General features: G+C 44.3%; 1 protein-coding gene across 2 annotated transcripts in view; it reads right to left on the bottom strand.

Moving 5' to 3' along the window:
• Positions 1–16,489, bottom strand: part of DPP6 (dipeptidyl peptidase like 6) — a 569,379-nt gene that overhangs the window by 492,469 nt on the left and 60,421 nt on the right. Inside the window, exon 1 of one of the 2 annotated variants that reach the window (XM_063324396.1) lies at positions 9,717–9,811. The exons of the other annotated variant lie outside the window; for it this stretch is intronic. Within the exon in view, the coding sequence (XP_063180466.1) occupies positions 9,717–9,767 (51 nt within the window). The 5' untranslated portion in view covers positions 9,768–9,811. Of the gene's footprint in view, positions 1–9,716; positions 9,812–16,489 lie in introns of those variants that run through there. 2 annotated transcript variants of the gene reach the window in all.

Here is a 16,489-nt window from a genome sequence, read left to right as displayed (position 1 = left end):
GGACAAATACATGCATAATTCATGAAAGCATAGCCATTATTGGTAGCTCTATAGAATAAATAGTCCTTGGTAGACACTGTGCATTTGAAGGATGCACCATATTCGCGCTAGCAATATGGAGCCAAATTGGTATTTACGGTGTACTCACAATCCATTCAATTCTGTTTCCATTTGAACACACTGGTGAAATACAGTGCAATATTCTGTTTCAGTTACAAGCAAAAGATACACTACTTCAAGCAGAGCTCCCGATAGCCGGAGAGCGCAGAAGAGCTGATGACTGCACAGAGTCCACTAGGGATCTTGTTATGCCAATCTAATTAACCTGGAAAATGCTCAGCTAGCACCATGCTCTGGGCTCGCACACAGATGGAAAACGGGCTGCTCAACTATTGTGTGTGCAAGGCAGACTTCTCGTAACTCCCAAATCAGCAGAAACATTTAAGCATATGCTTACCATTAATGTTAAACAGGTGCTTAAGTACACTGCTGAACAGGGAACATAACAAGGAGCATGTCTCTGGAGTACGTGATTTCTGCTTTAATTGCATACGTACAGGTTTTATTTATTTGTTGCCCTTAGATATTACCAACAGCCTCCTTTCCCTACCAAGACTGCAGTTCTGTTAACATCTGAATAAGAAAATGATGAGACATGCTCTCTTTATAAAAAACAAGGTATATCTGTAAAACCAAAGATACTGGAACAAAAAAGGAGATAAGTAAATTTTATTTTTAAAATGTCTGGAATCTTGTATAGATTTTGATTCCTACAAGGATGTCAAAATCCACCTGAATAGTACCTTCTTTAACAAAGTTTTGAACAAATAGTAAATGTAAATGTACATGGTTAATGCAAATGAAATAAAATGCAGAGAGAATAACATAGAAGCAACGGGGAATGTAGCACGAACTTCCCTTTTGTGAGAAAAACTCTCATATAGTGAGATCAGGAAAGGTTCAGTCATACTGATATGAACTACAATTGATTTCTGAATTACTGCTCTACCCACAGCATTTTACATATCCTTCATGTGGACCATAGATCCAGGTTTTTAACAGAGTCAATAAACTCAGAGCTCATGAATAGTAATGCTCCCGCATTACAATAATTCGCTTTACAAACTAGATCTTCATAAGAGGTACTTTCAGCCCCCTCACAGACGGATGAGAAGGCATTATTATGAGCATATTTTTCACATCCTCATAATTAGGCGCAAGAAAAGAGCCATACAAGCTTATTTCTAGGTTACGTTGCTTATACACTGTAGAAGAACTACTCGGTATTTACAGAAAACATGTCAAGTTATCATTTCAGTTTTTCTCCCCATTTGCAATAACTTCAGTCCCAAATGATAAACAAATAAAACTGTTTCATTTCCAGCATGTTTCACAGTTTATCATCATCAGTGAAAACAAACACAAGCAAAAGTGCAAGCATGCAGCATACTCTATGAAACATCTCATAGAGGAGCTGATGGGGTTCTCCATGGGGGACACCTTACAAAACGAGACGAAGTAAAAACCCCAGCATGCTTTTCTTAACCTGCAGCATCCTCTGGGATAACTGTCTCACTCTGCTTTTCTTCTGCTTGCTTTCTTACCCTGCCCTTCACCTTCTTTTTGGTCAACTCCAGTATATTTCACTGTTTGCTACCTTAAAAAAAAAATACTGAAAATCCTTAGTGACATGGTGGGGTTTTGTGTTGAGACTCAGGTCTGAAGGCATCTGAGCCTCAGACAAATTTCTTACTCACTTCAGCAGGAGTAGTAAACCCGTTAAGTTCAGCAAAAGTTTTGCTTGAGTAAGTGCTGAATAATGACTACAAAATGAGGCCATCTAATGTGTGACTGGAATTCATGCCAAGTCTAACTGTCTCTACACATGCCTGAGTTGACAAAATCTTCTGGCCAGTGTTCCTGTAACTTGAGAGGGATTTTTCACAGCTTTGACCATTCTGCGTACCGTCCAGTGCTTCACCTGGGCGTGCAACAATCACCACTGCAGCTAATCCCATTCTCTTGAATGGTCAGTTTTCTCACACTTGATTTGAGTGAACGTTTGGGTGCACTCAGGGTAACCTCTAACATCATTATTCTGTAGTAATTAGGGATGAGATGGTAAAAATACTTCATAGTTGGTAATAAAGTCAATAAACATTCAGTCATACCGCGAAAGAGGACTTATCACAAACAAAACCCTGTATTGGTTGCTGAACATGCAGTGAGTTTGTAATTCTTCTATTGTGCCTTGTATTGGGATTGGGAACCACCTATTTACAATTGAGGGCTGAACTCAGATTTAGCTACACATGCAATGATTCTCCTGGTTAAAATACCACAGGCAATTCCACTGCTCCTGTTCCCACCCTTGACTTCCATAGCAATGAAGAGGGTATCACTGGACATACAGATCCCACTGGGAACATTTTGTGCTTGGAAACCACCTGCAAGATACACCACTCGTATCCCAGTGCACAGCCTAAGCATTACAACACAGGTGCTCCAGGAATTCCTAGGACCTTACCAATACCACCACAGGTGCACAAAGCCAGTTTTTGCAAAAGCAGAATTTTAACATAACCTTGATAATCCATTTCAAGGGCAACCGGCACGTTACAAATGCAAACTTCACTTGCTACAATGCCCTGCTTGCTACAATGCAAGCTCTGCTGGCTACGGTGTCCTTACAATGGTAGAAAATCCATGGCATCTATAGGTAGAATGCATGCTACAGCTGGGACACAGCTATCACCATCCCTGGAGGTGTTTAAAAAAAAGGGTAGATGGGGCACTTAGGGACATGGTTTAGAAGTGGCTCTTGTCAGGGTAGGCTAAAGGTTGGACTCGATGATCTTAAAGGTCCCTTCCAACCTCAACAATTCTATGATTCTATGATTAGCGTATTGTGAGCATTCAGGCTCTAAGGGTTTAGATTTATTCTGTAAATTAGATTTGTTTTTAAAATTTTATTCTCAGCTGCAGCCTTTTCAAACTGAACACTATGGGAACCTGCTAAATGCAATGCTCCATTGGGAAGGAATGCCAGGCTTCGTAAGTGACAGCATTATGCATTAGTGGATTACACAAGATTTAGAGTACATACAATGATTTAATAAATGGGCTTTGCTTGTTAATCTCACGTGAATCACTGTTTAGTACAATAACATACAGACAACACACATGCAAACACACAGACCTAGAAAAATAAATGCATGTATTGTGTTTGTGATGACACTAAACTATTTGGATTAAGTAATTTTAAAGCTAGAGGTGCATTATAATGTTCTAGAACAGGTCTGTATACATGTAAATCATGGACCAAGTGATTTCTGCAGTGAGATGGTATCTGGCTGAGGTGGAGCTGGGGTCTGCCACAGCTGGACTGAGGTGCTGGGGGATCCAACCTGCTTCTGCACAAGGATGCTGGGACCTGGAAAGAGTAAAGCTCCAAACATGCAGCTCATGTAGCCTCGCATCCCGCTGCAGATGTCGTTGACAAACCCTGGATAGATGTGCAGACCCGTACTTGTCTCACGTAACTGCACAGGACTAATGGGGTGCTTAGTTGTCATTTAAGATCCTCTGGAATATCTATGATCATGTGTAGTAACAAACTCAAGACACAGACACCTGCAGGGTAGATGTTTACGGTTCAGCTAGTACCCTATATTTCCTTAAGTCCATGGAGAGAAACTGGCATTTAAAAGTGCAGGTCCTCTGTCCTATTTTACAAATCTACATGAATACGGGATGAACCATGCCCCCGACTCCACTAAGTTATAAGGAGAGCCCAGGCTGACTTCCTTAGATGTAGATGCCTACACTGAAGAAGTCAATGTTTAGTCAAGGAATCCTATCCCCTTCTTGTTCCATTGAAGAACTTCAAAAGCCATAGAAACTACTGCACTCCCACAGAGACCGTTTCATTAGCTCATCACCTTCACTGTAAAAAACTGGGCGCTTTATCTTCTACTCCAAAATGCTCTGAGTCCCAACTTCCAGCTTTGAATCTTGTTCTGCTTTTGTCAGCTACTTTACAGAGCTTGTTGCTACTAGAAGTTTTGTACCAACCAGAGGTGTCCTTAGGCATGATTCCCTATCGCCTTCCCCTTTACATAGTCACATAGACTCACTAAGTGAGTAGAAAGCTGTGCCAAGAAATGCAACCTCCAAGATACACAGGATACACTTATATATACAAGATGCACTTGGTGCAAGGGAGTTGAAAGACTCATTTCACAGTGCAGAGAGGAGAACTCTCCTCATCAAACAAAGCCCCAGGCCATCAACCTCTCCAAAACACACATTTTAGGTATTTATCTTGAGAAAGATCAAGCGAATCCAGATTTCTTTACTGGACAAAAGTAACCTCTCCAATACAGACAACTGCAATGCTATCCTCCTGACGGCACAGATGGCTCTGTGGCTCTGTGCTGCTCAGGGCTTTACTAACGACAGCTGAGTGGGTAGCAGTAAAATCCTGACAGTACCTTCAGTTTCTCCTCTCTTCCTGTTTGGGAAAGTAGTGAAGAGATTTATAAAGTGAGGGGAGGGGATGGGCTATCCTGTGATCAGTCAGACAACTCAGAGGAGGGAGGGGGAAATGAACACAAAAGTGTTCCTCTTACATTGAAAGCAAGAGGAAGCAGAGGAGCTCCTGGGTGATACTGAAGAGAGAGATGCAGGTGGGAGGTCCACCATCGGAGTCAAGATTTTGAACCTCCCCACTTATGAGAATTAAAGTTAGACTTTCATTCTCACATTGCCAGATAGTGAGCTAGCAATGTGGACTACTTCACATGACTCTCAAAGTTATTCTGAGACAGCCTGGCCCCATGCACTTCCCATGGGACCTGCAACTTTGATGGATCCCTTATAATTCCAATACACCGTGGGCAGACTCTGCACTTCTATCCCCTAAGCAAGGACGTATCTAAAGGGGCACTGCATTAAGTGGACAACATTGGGATCCTACTGGCTGTTTCCTTGTGGAGCTCTCTGCCACCCCACCCTAAATGTGCAAAGACTCTTAGTTTCCATCAACTAGTAACATGAGATTAGAACAGGCATATCTCACAGCTTTTTCCACTGGGCCACAATGCAGCAATTCCAGTACCTCCTATGGATTGTACTCCCTACTGCATGTATTATCCTAACAAAGGGGAACGCTTGTTCCCCTTTATGCCTGACCCAGAAAGGATACCAGACTGTTACAATCCTTAAAACACAACCTGCCTCTCACTAAGCAACAGCAGCTGCCCAAAGATTTTCTGCTGCAATTTTTGCTGTAGTTTGGCAATTGAATTTCTGTCTGGCTTTAAACTTCAGCTGGAGTCCTGATAGCTCATCTGGGAACTGCTACCGTAGTTCCCCTGCTTTCAGCTCTGGAAGTCCCCACGTTTCAGCCGAGGTAGTAGATAGCTAATGAATAGCACACAAAATCTGGACCGCATTTGGCTTCTAATCAAGTAGAATCTGAGACAGAGGGAAGGACAAAGTAGCGGGGAGTCTGTGCTGGATCAGAAACTCCACCATCTACTTCACTGTGCAAGTTTCAAGAAAAATTAGTCTCCATGCAGCTTCTTTACCCCACGGCAGGTCGTCTGCATTCTTGCCTGAAAAGCATTACACCATGTTTCAGTGCAACATGATTGATCACTGCAAGCAATAAACCTGTGGCTGAAATACAGCAAGTAAGGGAAATTACAATGGAACTTCAATGTCTTTTATTTGTGTTTTTAATATAGATTCACTGCTCATGAGAGGCACCAGAAATACAAAATGGGCAGGAGCAAAGCTGGATTTCCTATTTGGCTGCACCAGTGTGTCTCCAGGAAGAGCAGCACTCCAAGGACGACAGAGTAGCTTGGTCTTCTTGCCATTTGTACTCTTGAGGTCTCTGAGACCTCAGAGATGCCAGCAGAGTTCCTAGGGGACAGTACTTGCCTCTGGGCTTATTTTTATTTGCTTTTATATGTACATCCAAACTGCAGCTATCAGAGTTGGGATTTAAATGGTTAAATTAAACATCTAAATCTCCACACTCTTCTACAAGTGCTCTCAATGAACCAGAACTGCCTCTTTTGCCCCATTCATAAATTTTTCATCAGAGTAAAGTAGAAAAGTGACACATACATCACAGCATCTCTTGATAGCTTCCAAACATTAGAGCAGCTGCTGGCTAGACTGAAATTTCTCACGTGAGATAAGAGTTTCACGGAAAAATCCTTCTAACCGAGATAGCTGGCTACAGCAGAGGGCTCGCTCCTTTCACTGACAACTAAATGTGCCAAAACAACAGCATGCTCACACACAGCACATTAAATTTTGCCTTCACTAAGCCCATTGTTTCCACTCACCTAATTGTCTGCATCTGAAGGCAGGAGCTCCTTTTTATCTTTACTGTCTGTAACTCTACCAAATTCCCAGGTTCTCAGGATTTGCATGAGTGCACATAAGAGAAGAACCTGGCACTACTCTACAGGTCCTCTTCAGAACAGCTCTTTTTGATCCAACAAAAATGAAAAAAAAAAAAATAAATAAAAAGCTCAGGTACATGGTAGATCAGTCCCTGGGAAGACACAAGCAAGAGTAGAATAAAACAAGTGTAACTGGTATTATTGTCCTTGACCTGACAACTGAATGTGTAAGGGAAGAGACAGGAATATTGTAATGAAATAAATTATATAGCTGTACCTAAGGTTAGGATCAAATGTAAGTGCATTAAATTTATCTCCAAAAGTGATAAATGTTTATTTCCACACTGTTGCATATTAACTTGAAAAAGACTGTGGAAAACTCATGGCGTATGTCAATTCTTACTAGAAGAAACCACTGCGTATTAATCACTCCCTGCAGTATTTATGTAGAATTAAGAGAAATCCCACTGTAAGAGCCTAGACTATTTCCGTACGTTACATTCCCCTGGCTCAAATGATGAATGGGAAATAGAGCAGTAAAATAAAAATAGGCACCTTTCCAGGTAAACGCTGTTGTTTAAAAAAAAAAAACAGAACAAAGCCCTGGTGAAATACTGTCACAGGGATAAAAACATTTATCTCAGTGTCACAAGAATGGCTTTGGTTTTGCTGGTCTAATTAGGTAATAAAGAAATCACAGGTGTAGTGACTCCATGAGCTATCACCGCACTTAAAAAGGGCCCACTGCATGGCCAGGGACCGGCGTGCCAGTATTATCACTTGCCGCCACATCATTTTAAGAATGAAATAGCTCAATTTAGGAAAGATTTTTAAAGAGAAGAAAAATCAATACATAGTTAGAAGCCTGTCAAGAATCTAAGCAACAGCAAAACTGCCAGAAAACAAACAAAATAAACAAAGGAACCATGGTGGGCTTTGAATTTTGAATGACTTCTCAAATTCTGCTAGGCAATTAATGCAGCGCACACTGTCATGCACCTCCTGGGACTCCACACACATACAACCCTGTATTCCCAATGACTGCCAGGTACGTGAGGGAGGACACTCACAGCATTAGGTTTTGACATGACTAGTTCAGGATTGTAATTTTTGTTGTAATAAAAGTGCTAAATAAGTAAAAAATACTATTTTTTTAAAATGTAAAACTACAGCTTAAGGAAAAGGGTAAAGAAAGTAATAGTCTTAACTTGCTAGAACTTCCATCAAAAGCGTATTTGAGATTTCAGGATTAGGTCTTCTAATTATTACCTTGAAGAAATATAAAATCTGTCCAAAGATCATAAAGCTCAAATTTTCACCTAAATTTAAGTCTTGCTTAAATAAACTGCAGATCCAGTTGCAACCACAGACCAGATTAACACAGAAACCAGCTGTGTGTGTTTTAGGTGGCCCATAAAAACACTGACATTAATTAAAGAAATCAACTGTGTCAGTGTAACAGTTTCCTTGTCTTGAAATGTCACTGACAGGGTCTCAAAAATGAGTTCTTCAAAGGAAAACCTTGCATTCAGGCGCAGGGAGACTGCCCCGGAGTGACAGTAAGAAATAACTGTGACTTAGCAGCCTGGGGGGCCGGATCCTGCTGCCGTTTGAACCAGAGGCAAAAACTATTGTCTCTAGCAGAGGGATGTGAATTGTGGACAGCCCCTGCTACGCAGCTCTGTGCGCAGATCGATCACTCCAGCCTTTGCTCATCTCGCAGAGGTGTGGATATGCGGATCCATTTTGCCACGCTCAGAAGCGCTAGCCAAAAATCCCAGCAGAAGCTCTACCTAGCCTTTTGCTGAGTGGGGGAATCCCTGCCCGCTCATCATTCCCTGACTGCTGAGACTAGCAAGGAAAACGCGCAGAAGGTTTTTATTAATTCTGTCACATTGTGTATGTAAATTAAGTTAATCCTGTACTTTAATCGAATAATGTCATCTCAGGTGGTTAATTATTTATTCTTATTGATACAGAACATCCTAATCATAGACTATAATGACCTCTAGGATCAGTAGTTTAAGCAAATAATAATCTCAATTTCCCCACGTTAAAAAAAGTTCCAGCACCAGATATTTCCCAGGCATTTAAAAGGCATAAGGAAAGGAGTACGATGCAGTCACACAGGCTGTGCATTTCTCCCGGAAAAATGTTTGCAGAAGTTCCTGTTCAGTTCCCTTACTTGAATTCACAGGTCACATAGCATTGCACCTTCCTCTTAAAAACTACCACTGGAAAAAGCAATATTATTGGAGTTGGAAAAGGAGGCATTTCCTTAAAAGGCCAGCGAAGCATTTTACTACAGAACTTGATTAAAGGATGGAGAACACTTTGGCCGCTTCTTGAACACGTCAACACAAGGCATGAGAGAAACGCATACTACCTTTGTATTAAATATTAGCATTTCCCCTCGCAGGGGAGGCAAAACACAGACAGGAGCACTCTGCTTGAGAGGAGGGAGGGGACAGAAGACCAACAGGTACCCTTTACAGGCTTCAGGTTATTTGAAATAAGTTGTTTTCAAAGCCAAGCGCCCCGAAGCCATCACGTTTCCCACCCTCCGCGCCCCCCCCTCAGCACCGAGCTGCCTCCAGGCTGCCGGGGCCGCCCGCATGCGGGGCTCCCCGCACCCCCGCCAGCCCCGCCGCCCCCAGCGGGTCAAGCCAGCAGGCAAAACACACAAATATATTTCCATCAGCACAAGATGGCAACCAGCACTTCTTCCGGGAGAGCAGCTGGCTTGCCTTTTTTTTTTTTTTTTCATTAATGGATTATGGGAGGGGGAGCTGATTTAAAAGGCATCCCGAGTAGATTTTTCTTAAAATAAATAAATAAATAAATGGCATCAAGACAAACGTTTCCACTAGTAACGCCGGAGGAAAGGCAACGTAAAACCCCCAGCTCGCTCACACGCACGTCGTGGTCACCAACTTGGCGAAGTTGGCCGCGGCGGAGCGCGGTGCGCGGAGCGGGCGCGCAGCCCGCCCCGGTACAGCCGAGCCCCGGCGCCCCCCGCCCCCGCCGCGCCCCAGCTCCCCGTACAAAGGGGGACGCCCCAGCAGCCTTCGCAGCACCGGCGACCCTCTTCGAGGGACGGGGCGGTGAGGGGGGGACACAGACATTAAGCACAGGTGCAGCCTCGCCTGGCTCCCCGGCCAGCTCAGCCCCGGCCGTGGCGGGGCTCCGCGCCCACCCTGCGGGCGGGGAAGGGGGTGCGGGTAGCACCGAGCCCGAGCAGGGAGCCCCGCCACTTACTCACAGTCACTGGAGGCGCCAGCAGCAGCCACTTACCATCATGTTCCCTTGCATTTTAGCCGTTTGAAACATTGCCTTTTCCTTCATTTTTGCCGTGTGTGTGCGTGCGTGTGCTGCTCTCCCAGAGTTACTTAATCCAGCGGCTGGATCACTTTAGTGAAGAACCGGCGTGCACTTGCGATGGCTCTTTTTGGTGTGGAGTGGAGGGGACTACAAGCAGCAGAGGGGGTGGGTGCCTGCTTTCTTTTTTTTTTTTTTTCTCCCCTTCTTCCCCACCCTTTCAATATATATTTTTCCTTTTGCCCAAAAAAAAAAAAAAAAAAAGGCAATAAAACAGCCCCTGTCAAAGGGGAGGGGAGGCAGGAGCGGCGTGGTGGGGGGTGGGGGGGCTGCCAGGCTCAGTCACCACCCAGATTCAGCTTTTGCCCTGCGGGAGCTGGCGGGGCGGGGCGGGGTGGGCAGGAGGGAGGGAGCCGCACACACGCCCCCCGCCCCGGCCATGCCCGGCCGCCGCCCCGAGCCCGGGCGGTCCCGCCGAGCCGAGGCCACCCCGGGGGGACCAGTTGCAGAAAAGGTGGTAGGGAGGGAAGGATTGGGGGGGGGAGGGGGGGGGACGACACAATAAATAAAAAGAGGGAGCTGGCGAGGGCGACCGCCCCCTCCCCTGCCTGTGCCCGGCTCGTCGCTCTCTCGGGGGGGTGCACACGCCTTTTACAAACAGGAACCGGGGGGGGGGGCGGTGGGGGGAGAGGAGCCGCCTCTCCCGGCGTTAACTGTTCACCGGCTAGAGCCGGCGCGGCCCCAGCCAGGCCACGGCTGATGCAGGGAGGGTGGGGAATAGGAATCACGCTGCCGCGGGGGACACACGCCGCGTTTCCATGGCTGCGCCCCCCCCGCCCCCCGCCCGCAGACCCCCCGGCCCCGCACACCCCGGCCCTGCCGTCCCCCGGCCCCGCACACCCCCGGCAGGATGCTCCGGGCTCTGTCTGGGGGAGAGGGGGCTTCCCTGGACCTGCCCCAACGCTGGGATTTGGGATCCGGGGCGAAGCCGCATGCTGCAGGAACCGGCAGGTGGATGCTGGAGCTCGGCCCCAACCACGGGGAAAAGCAAAGGTGAGGGCACAGCCCGTGTGTGTCTGCGGCTGAACCCCGGCCACCACCTTTGCTCCTTTCTAGCGGTGTCCCCACTTCTTCGGTGAGCGTTTTCCACCGCTGTCAGCAGCAGTCCGCCAGCTGAGCTGCCCCACAGGTGGCTGGAGCAGCTGCTGGAAGATGGTCCTCTCCTGCTGCCCATGCGAGAACATGGCCCCTACTCATAGAATCATAGGATGATAGAATGGTTAGACTCAGAAGGGACCTTAAAGATCATCTAGTCCCAAGCCCCCTGCCATGGGCAGGGACACCTCCCACTAGATCAGGTTGCTCAAAGCCCCATCCAGCCTGGCCTTAAAAACTTCCAGGGATGGGGCATCCACAACTTCTCTGGGCAACCTGTGCCAGTGTCTCACCACCCTCAGGGTAAAGAATTTCTTCCTAATATCTAAGCTAAATCTCCCCTCTTTCAGTTTAAAACTGTTACCCCTCATCCTATCACTCCACTCCCTCATAAGCAGTCCCTCCCCATATTTCCTGTAGGCCACCTGTAAGTAGTGGAAGGGGCTTTAAGATCTCCCCAGAGCCTTCTCTTCTCCAGGCTGAACCCCAGCTCTCTCAGCCTTTCTTCATAGGAGAGGTGCTCCAGCCCTTGGATCACTTTCATGGCCTCCTCTGGACTCACTCCAACAGGTCCATGCCCTTCTTATGTTGGGGGCCCCAGAGCTGGACGTGGTGCTCTAGGTGGGGTCTCACTAGGGTGGAGTAGAGGGGGAGAATCACCTCCCTTACCTTGGTGCAGCTTTCCAGGGACAACGGCCTTGCCACCCATCCCAAAGATTTACACCTCAGCCTGACACATGAAAAAAAATCCTTCCAGAGAGCTGCCTCTTTTGTCTCTCCCTGATGCACCAGAAGTAATTACAGCCATCTCCAGGACAATTAGCTGCCCATTGATTTCATTTGGCATGAACAGAACTGCTTCAGATGTTGCCCACTCAAAAGGAAAGAAGAAACTGAGAAGAAAGTTATTTGTTTAATAGCCGAGAAGAAAAAACAAAAAGAAAAAGCAGGAACTCTTCTTGTCATGCGAGGTTTAACTAAGCCAATGGCTAGAGCAGAAGTTCTGTCTTTTCTTTTTCGGTGGGGGAACTGCAGACCCTTCCATGGGTTCTTTGGTTATGCCCATCTGTAGCACCTCGAACTCTAATCCCTCACAGCTTGCAGCATCTTTATTTCACAGGCCATAGCTCTTCACTAGCAATAGGGCACCACATGTGCAATCCCATAGCGCTGCTCACACTGTGTTTTTCTTCAAGCCACTCACTTGTTGAAAGATATTCAAATACAAAATACCTCACCTAAGATATTAAGCACATATCTTGAAAATGACAGTAATGGGGAAGCAAGACCCCGAGGCACCTGTGAGACATGCCAACGGCAGATGATGCTGGTGTCCCCGAGGATCACCTGTGGGAGCTTTTGTCCTAGGAAAATGTCACCCCTCACTTGCAGGTCTTGATTATTTTCTCCCTTGTCTTTATTTGGGAACTGCTTACACTTCATATATGCTGCATCTTTAGCAGGAAGTTCTTTATTGTGTTCCTCAAACTCTCCTCTCTTGCTTTCTTTACTTCAATTTTGATGTTTTATCAGGCAGTTCCTGTTGCATCTCAGTATTTTACCCTTAGGTGTTTTAATTATGTATGAACACAAAATATTTGTTATCTGCTTCACAGTTAGTAGTCCCATTTGCCTCCTGCATTACTTTATACACCAATACAATTACTTACCGTATATTGAATTCTGGCAATAGTGTTTTTTTGGATATTTTTCCCTCAGCTTTGTCATAATGTAGTTACTGGATTTGTGTGCTTATTTTTATTGGCATAACTGTGGCCATTGTCTTGATTAAAACAGCTTTGTTTAAAGTTGAGACTACTGGCAAAATGCTTAGTTTCACTATTGACAGTATCCAGTTGTTGAGTTGGGTTTTTTTATTATTAAACGTCAACCAGGGTCCATTTGACCAGCATTTGTACATTACTGTGTTTCCACTTCTGCAATGAACTATGTCCCTATCATCATAATCCAGAGATTTCAGGAGAAATGGGACAGTGTTTTGCAACGCTGTGCAAGATGATGACATTGGTGATGTTGGGGCAAAAAAAATCCCATTATGAGAGAGAAATTCTTGATTTGCAGCTTTTAGTTCTCTTTTTTTTCTTTTCTTTTTGACTCATTTGACACTGAGAAAAGAGGTAGTGAACAGTTTATCTCTGAAATTTTTATGGCCAAAGTCTGCCCTTGGAGGTTTCCAAAAGCTGAGCAACCTGATCTGATCTCAGAGCTCACCCTGCCCTGAGCAGGAGCGTGGGCTAGAGACCTCGTGAGGTCCCTTCCAGCCTAATTATCCTATGGCCCATAAAATCACAACATTCCAAACTGAGTGACCTTTTTTGTTACAGATTAAAATGTCTGCTTAACAAATGACTGTTGTGTCACTTCCTAAGATGATTCCAAAACGTCATCCTTTGTGTCCCCAAAGGCCTCGGGTTCTGCTGATCATGACTTTGGCTGATATTTTCTATGTCTGAAACCCTTTCGTTTGGCTGATGGAACAGCTAAGACTTGCTCTTGGATCTTGAAGCATGAGACTAAATTGTACTGCAGATTTGTACCCCAAGCTTTGGCCAGGTGATTCCATTGCAAATGGTCAATGAAACTGTCCTTCAGCTTTGGGACGTTTAAGACAGCTACAAGTGATATTACCACATTACTCACTTGAGTTCATTAACCCCAGTGGGCTCCTTTTCATCTAGCATTCAAACAACTGTTGAGCTTTTCTTCTTGAGGGATGTTCTCCATGTCATTTTAATGGAAATTCACTAGAGCTGCCACAAATACTTACTCTCACTGAATAAGGAATCAACTTTTTTTATGTTTAGGAAGTGAAATGGTGAATGCAGAAAGATGATCTGAAATTTCTTCCACATTTTTGTAGGGAACGTTTTTTACCGTCTTTGAATGATGTGGAAGGATAGACAATCACCCTGGGACCCAACACAGTCGTATGATTTAAGTAGCTAAAAAGATTGCTGGTGGTTATTCTGTATTTAAGGCCAAAGACCTGGCCCAGGAAACCTCAATAAAACATAAAAATGTTTCTTCATCATGTCGGGCTTTTTATCAGAGGAAAACTGTCAAAATTAATGACTTTTGCATTCATTGGTTTAGTCTCGGTGCACCTCTTTTGTCAGTAGAGTTACTTTTGATATAAACATGGGAAAGTTCAACCCAGACCCAGCTGCATCTTAACAGCAAGATCTTAAGTGAAACCCCTGTATGAGGAGAGGTTTTTCTGCAATCTGTCCATTTGTATCCAAAGTGCATACCAGGAGGAAAACCCTGGGAACTCAGACAGGCTTCACTTTATATCTGATCTTGAGATATTCTCCATATTTTAGGTACTGTATAAAACCAACCATGGCATCTTCATCCGCCAACATTTTTATAGGACATTTTGAGGAAATGTGCTTTTCTCACATCCCTCATACAATGAGATATATGTATAAAAAAAAAAAAAGAAAACGAAAAAGAAAGCCTTATAGATATTCTGTTCATTGTGGGTTTCAGTACTCTGAGGCTGACTGTCTTTATCTGAAAAGGAACACAGGCTACAATGCTTACATCCTATTCACAATACTTTATTTAAAGCTATGATGATAAGAGAGTGGGAGAATTTATTTTATCAAATAAAACCCATTCAGTGCATTTGATGCTGGCTCTCCTTCTCACTAGCCAAACAAGCTTGGGAACAGTCCTTCTGAATAGAAGGAAAGAATTAATTTCACATAGTATTAGCTGGCTCTACAGCAGACTTTTATTTACTCGGTATTTTAAAAGAAAAATATTTTAAGGATGTAAGACCACAGACAAATACAACAGCTGCTGTACTAAAAGTCAGTTCTAAGAGTATCAGATTTCACTTCCTCTCCTTAATTTAAAGTCACTTTTTATTCTCCCCAATAAAAGATTTTGGGTTTTCAAATTATAACAAACGGCTTTTTCTTTCCAGTCTGACCCTTTTGTGAGGATCCCATCTTCTTCCTGTCAGCCTGATCCTACAAGCTCAGGCTTCTCTCCAGCCTAATTTCAAGATTATGCTCTCTAAGATCAGGCCAAGTCATACTACACCTTCCCCCGATTTCTCCTCATCCCTTACATCCCATCAGACCCAGGTCCACAGCACATCGCTTCATTGTGACAGCCATGTCTTCTGCCCTTCGCTGGGCCAGCAGGTTGAACTGAGCATCAGGGGAGTCTGATTTCCACTTTCTCTCAAGCAAGCAGAAAAGCTGGTGCTTTTCAATAGAAATGCTGAGGAGGAATCCAGTCTAAATGCTTGAGATCAGAGAATCATTCAGGCTGGAAGGACCTCAGGAGGTCTCTAGCCCAACCTCCTGTTCAAGCAAGGTCAGCTCTGATGTCAGAACAGGTTGCTCAGAGCTTTGTCAAGTCATGTATTGAAATCCTCCAGGAATGGGGACCACACAGCCTCACTAGGCAACCTGTTCTAATAGTTGACTGTTCTCAGAGGGATAAACATTTTCCTTATATTCAGGCTGAACTTCTCTTGTTTCAACATATGCCCATTGCCTCTCATCCTTCTGCCATACCTCACTGTGAAAAGCTTGGCTCCATCTTCTTGATAACCTCCCCAAGAAACTGGAAAGCTGCTGTCAGGTACCCCCAAACCCATCTCTCTTCCAGGCTGAACAAGTCCACCTCCCTCAGCCTTTCTGCAAGGGGTAAGTGTTCTATGACCATCCTGGTGGCTTTCTGCTGAACTTGCTCCAATTTATACCAGTCTTCTACTGAGGGCCCAAAACTGGACCACACATGTGGTCTAACAAGTGCCAAGAAAATGACATAATTGCTGAGGGAGAGCTCATCTGTAGTATTTGCTTTACTATTATCTTGTAACATTCAGGAGGAATGGGACTGGTGATATCTCAAATGAAATGGATGAGCGTTATACTGTGCAAACCTAATGGAAGTCAGAAACAGAGCTTTAGTAATAGTAAATATAGTCCATAATGCTATTTATCAGTACAACACAGGAAAAAAAAAAAGCATACAGCAAGCAACATTTTTTTCTTCATAGACCAGTTTTGAGAATTCTGTTATTCAAGCCATGCTACATGTCTATTCTGAAAAATCTTCACTCACACCATGCTAGAATTTTGCCTGTGTATTTACAACTGCAGTGATTGCTTCTTCTAGTAAAAAGATGACATTGGAGAGTCAGATAAAGCAAATACACTGCTAAATAAATTTAAAAATTCCTTCTGAGAATCCCTAATTCTCCAAGAAATTAGAATAATGACAGTGTAGCTGCTGTTGAAAAGTTAATATTTGCTAGCTCTTACTGCATGAGGGTACTTAAGCCATCTTTGTTAACCCAAATGGGAGAGAAGAATCTGAAAAAAGGGAAATTATGTTATCTCAGACATTGTGAGGAAAAAAGAAATACAACAAAAACTACTGGAGTTTTGAATGATTTGTCTTTGGACCATTAATTTTTTATTCTTTTTAACCCTTGAATTTTCATGGGTTACTGACAACATTGTCACTGCCTGGTGACATTCTCCTCCTCTCCCCATGTTCTCCACCTTATTTCTTTACAAGCGTAGCCATCCACTCCTCATCCCTCC

Source organism: Chroicocephalus ridibundus, chromosome 2, assembly GCF_963924245.1.
Source record: "Chroicocephalus ridibundus chromosome 2, bChrRid1.1, whole genome shotgun sequence".
NCBI lineage: Eukaryota > Metazoa > Chordata > Aves > Charadriiformes > Laridae > Chroicocephalus > Chroicocephalus ridibundus.
The sequence above is the reverse complement of the archived record's forward strand: the minus strand, read 5'-3'. Positions and strand labels throughout refer to the sequence as shown.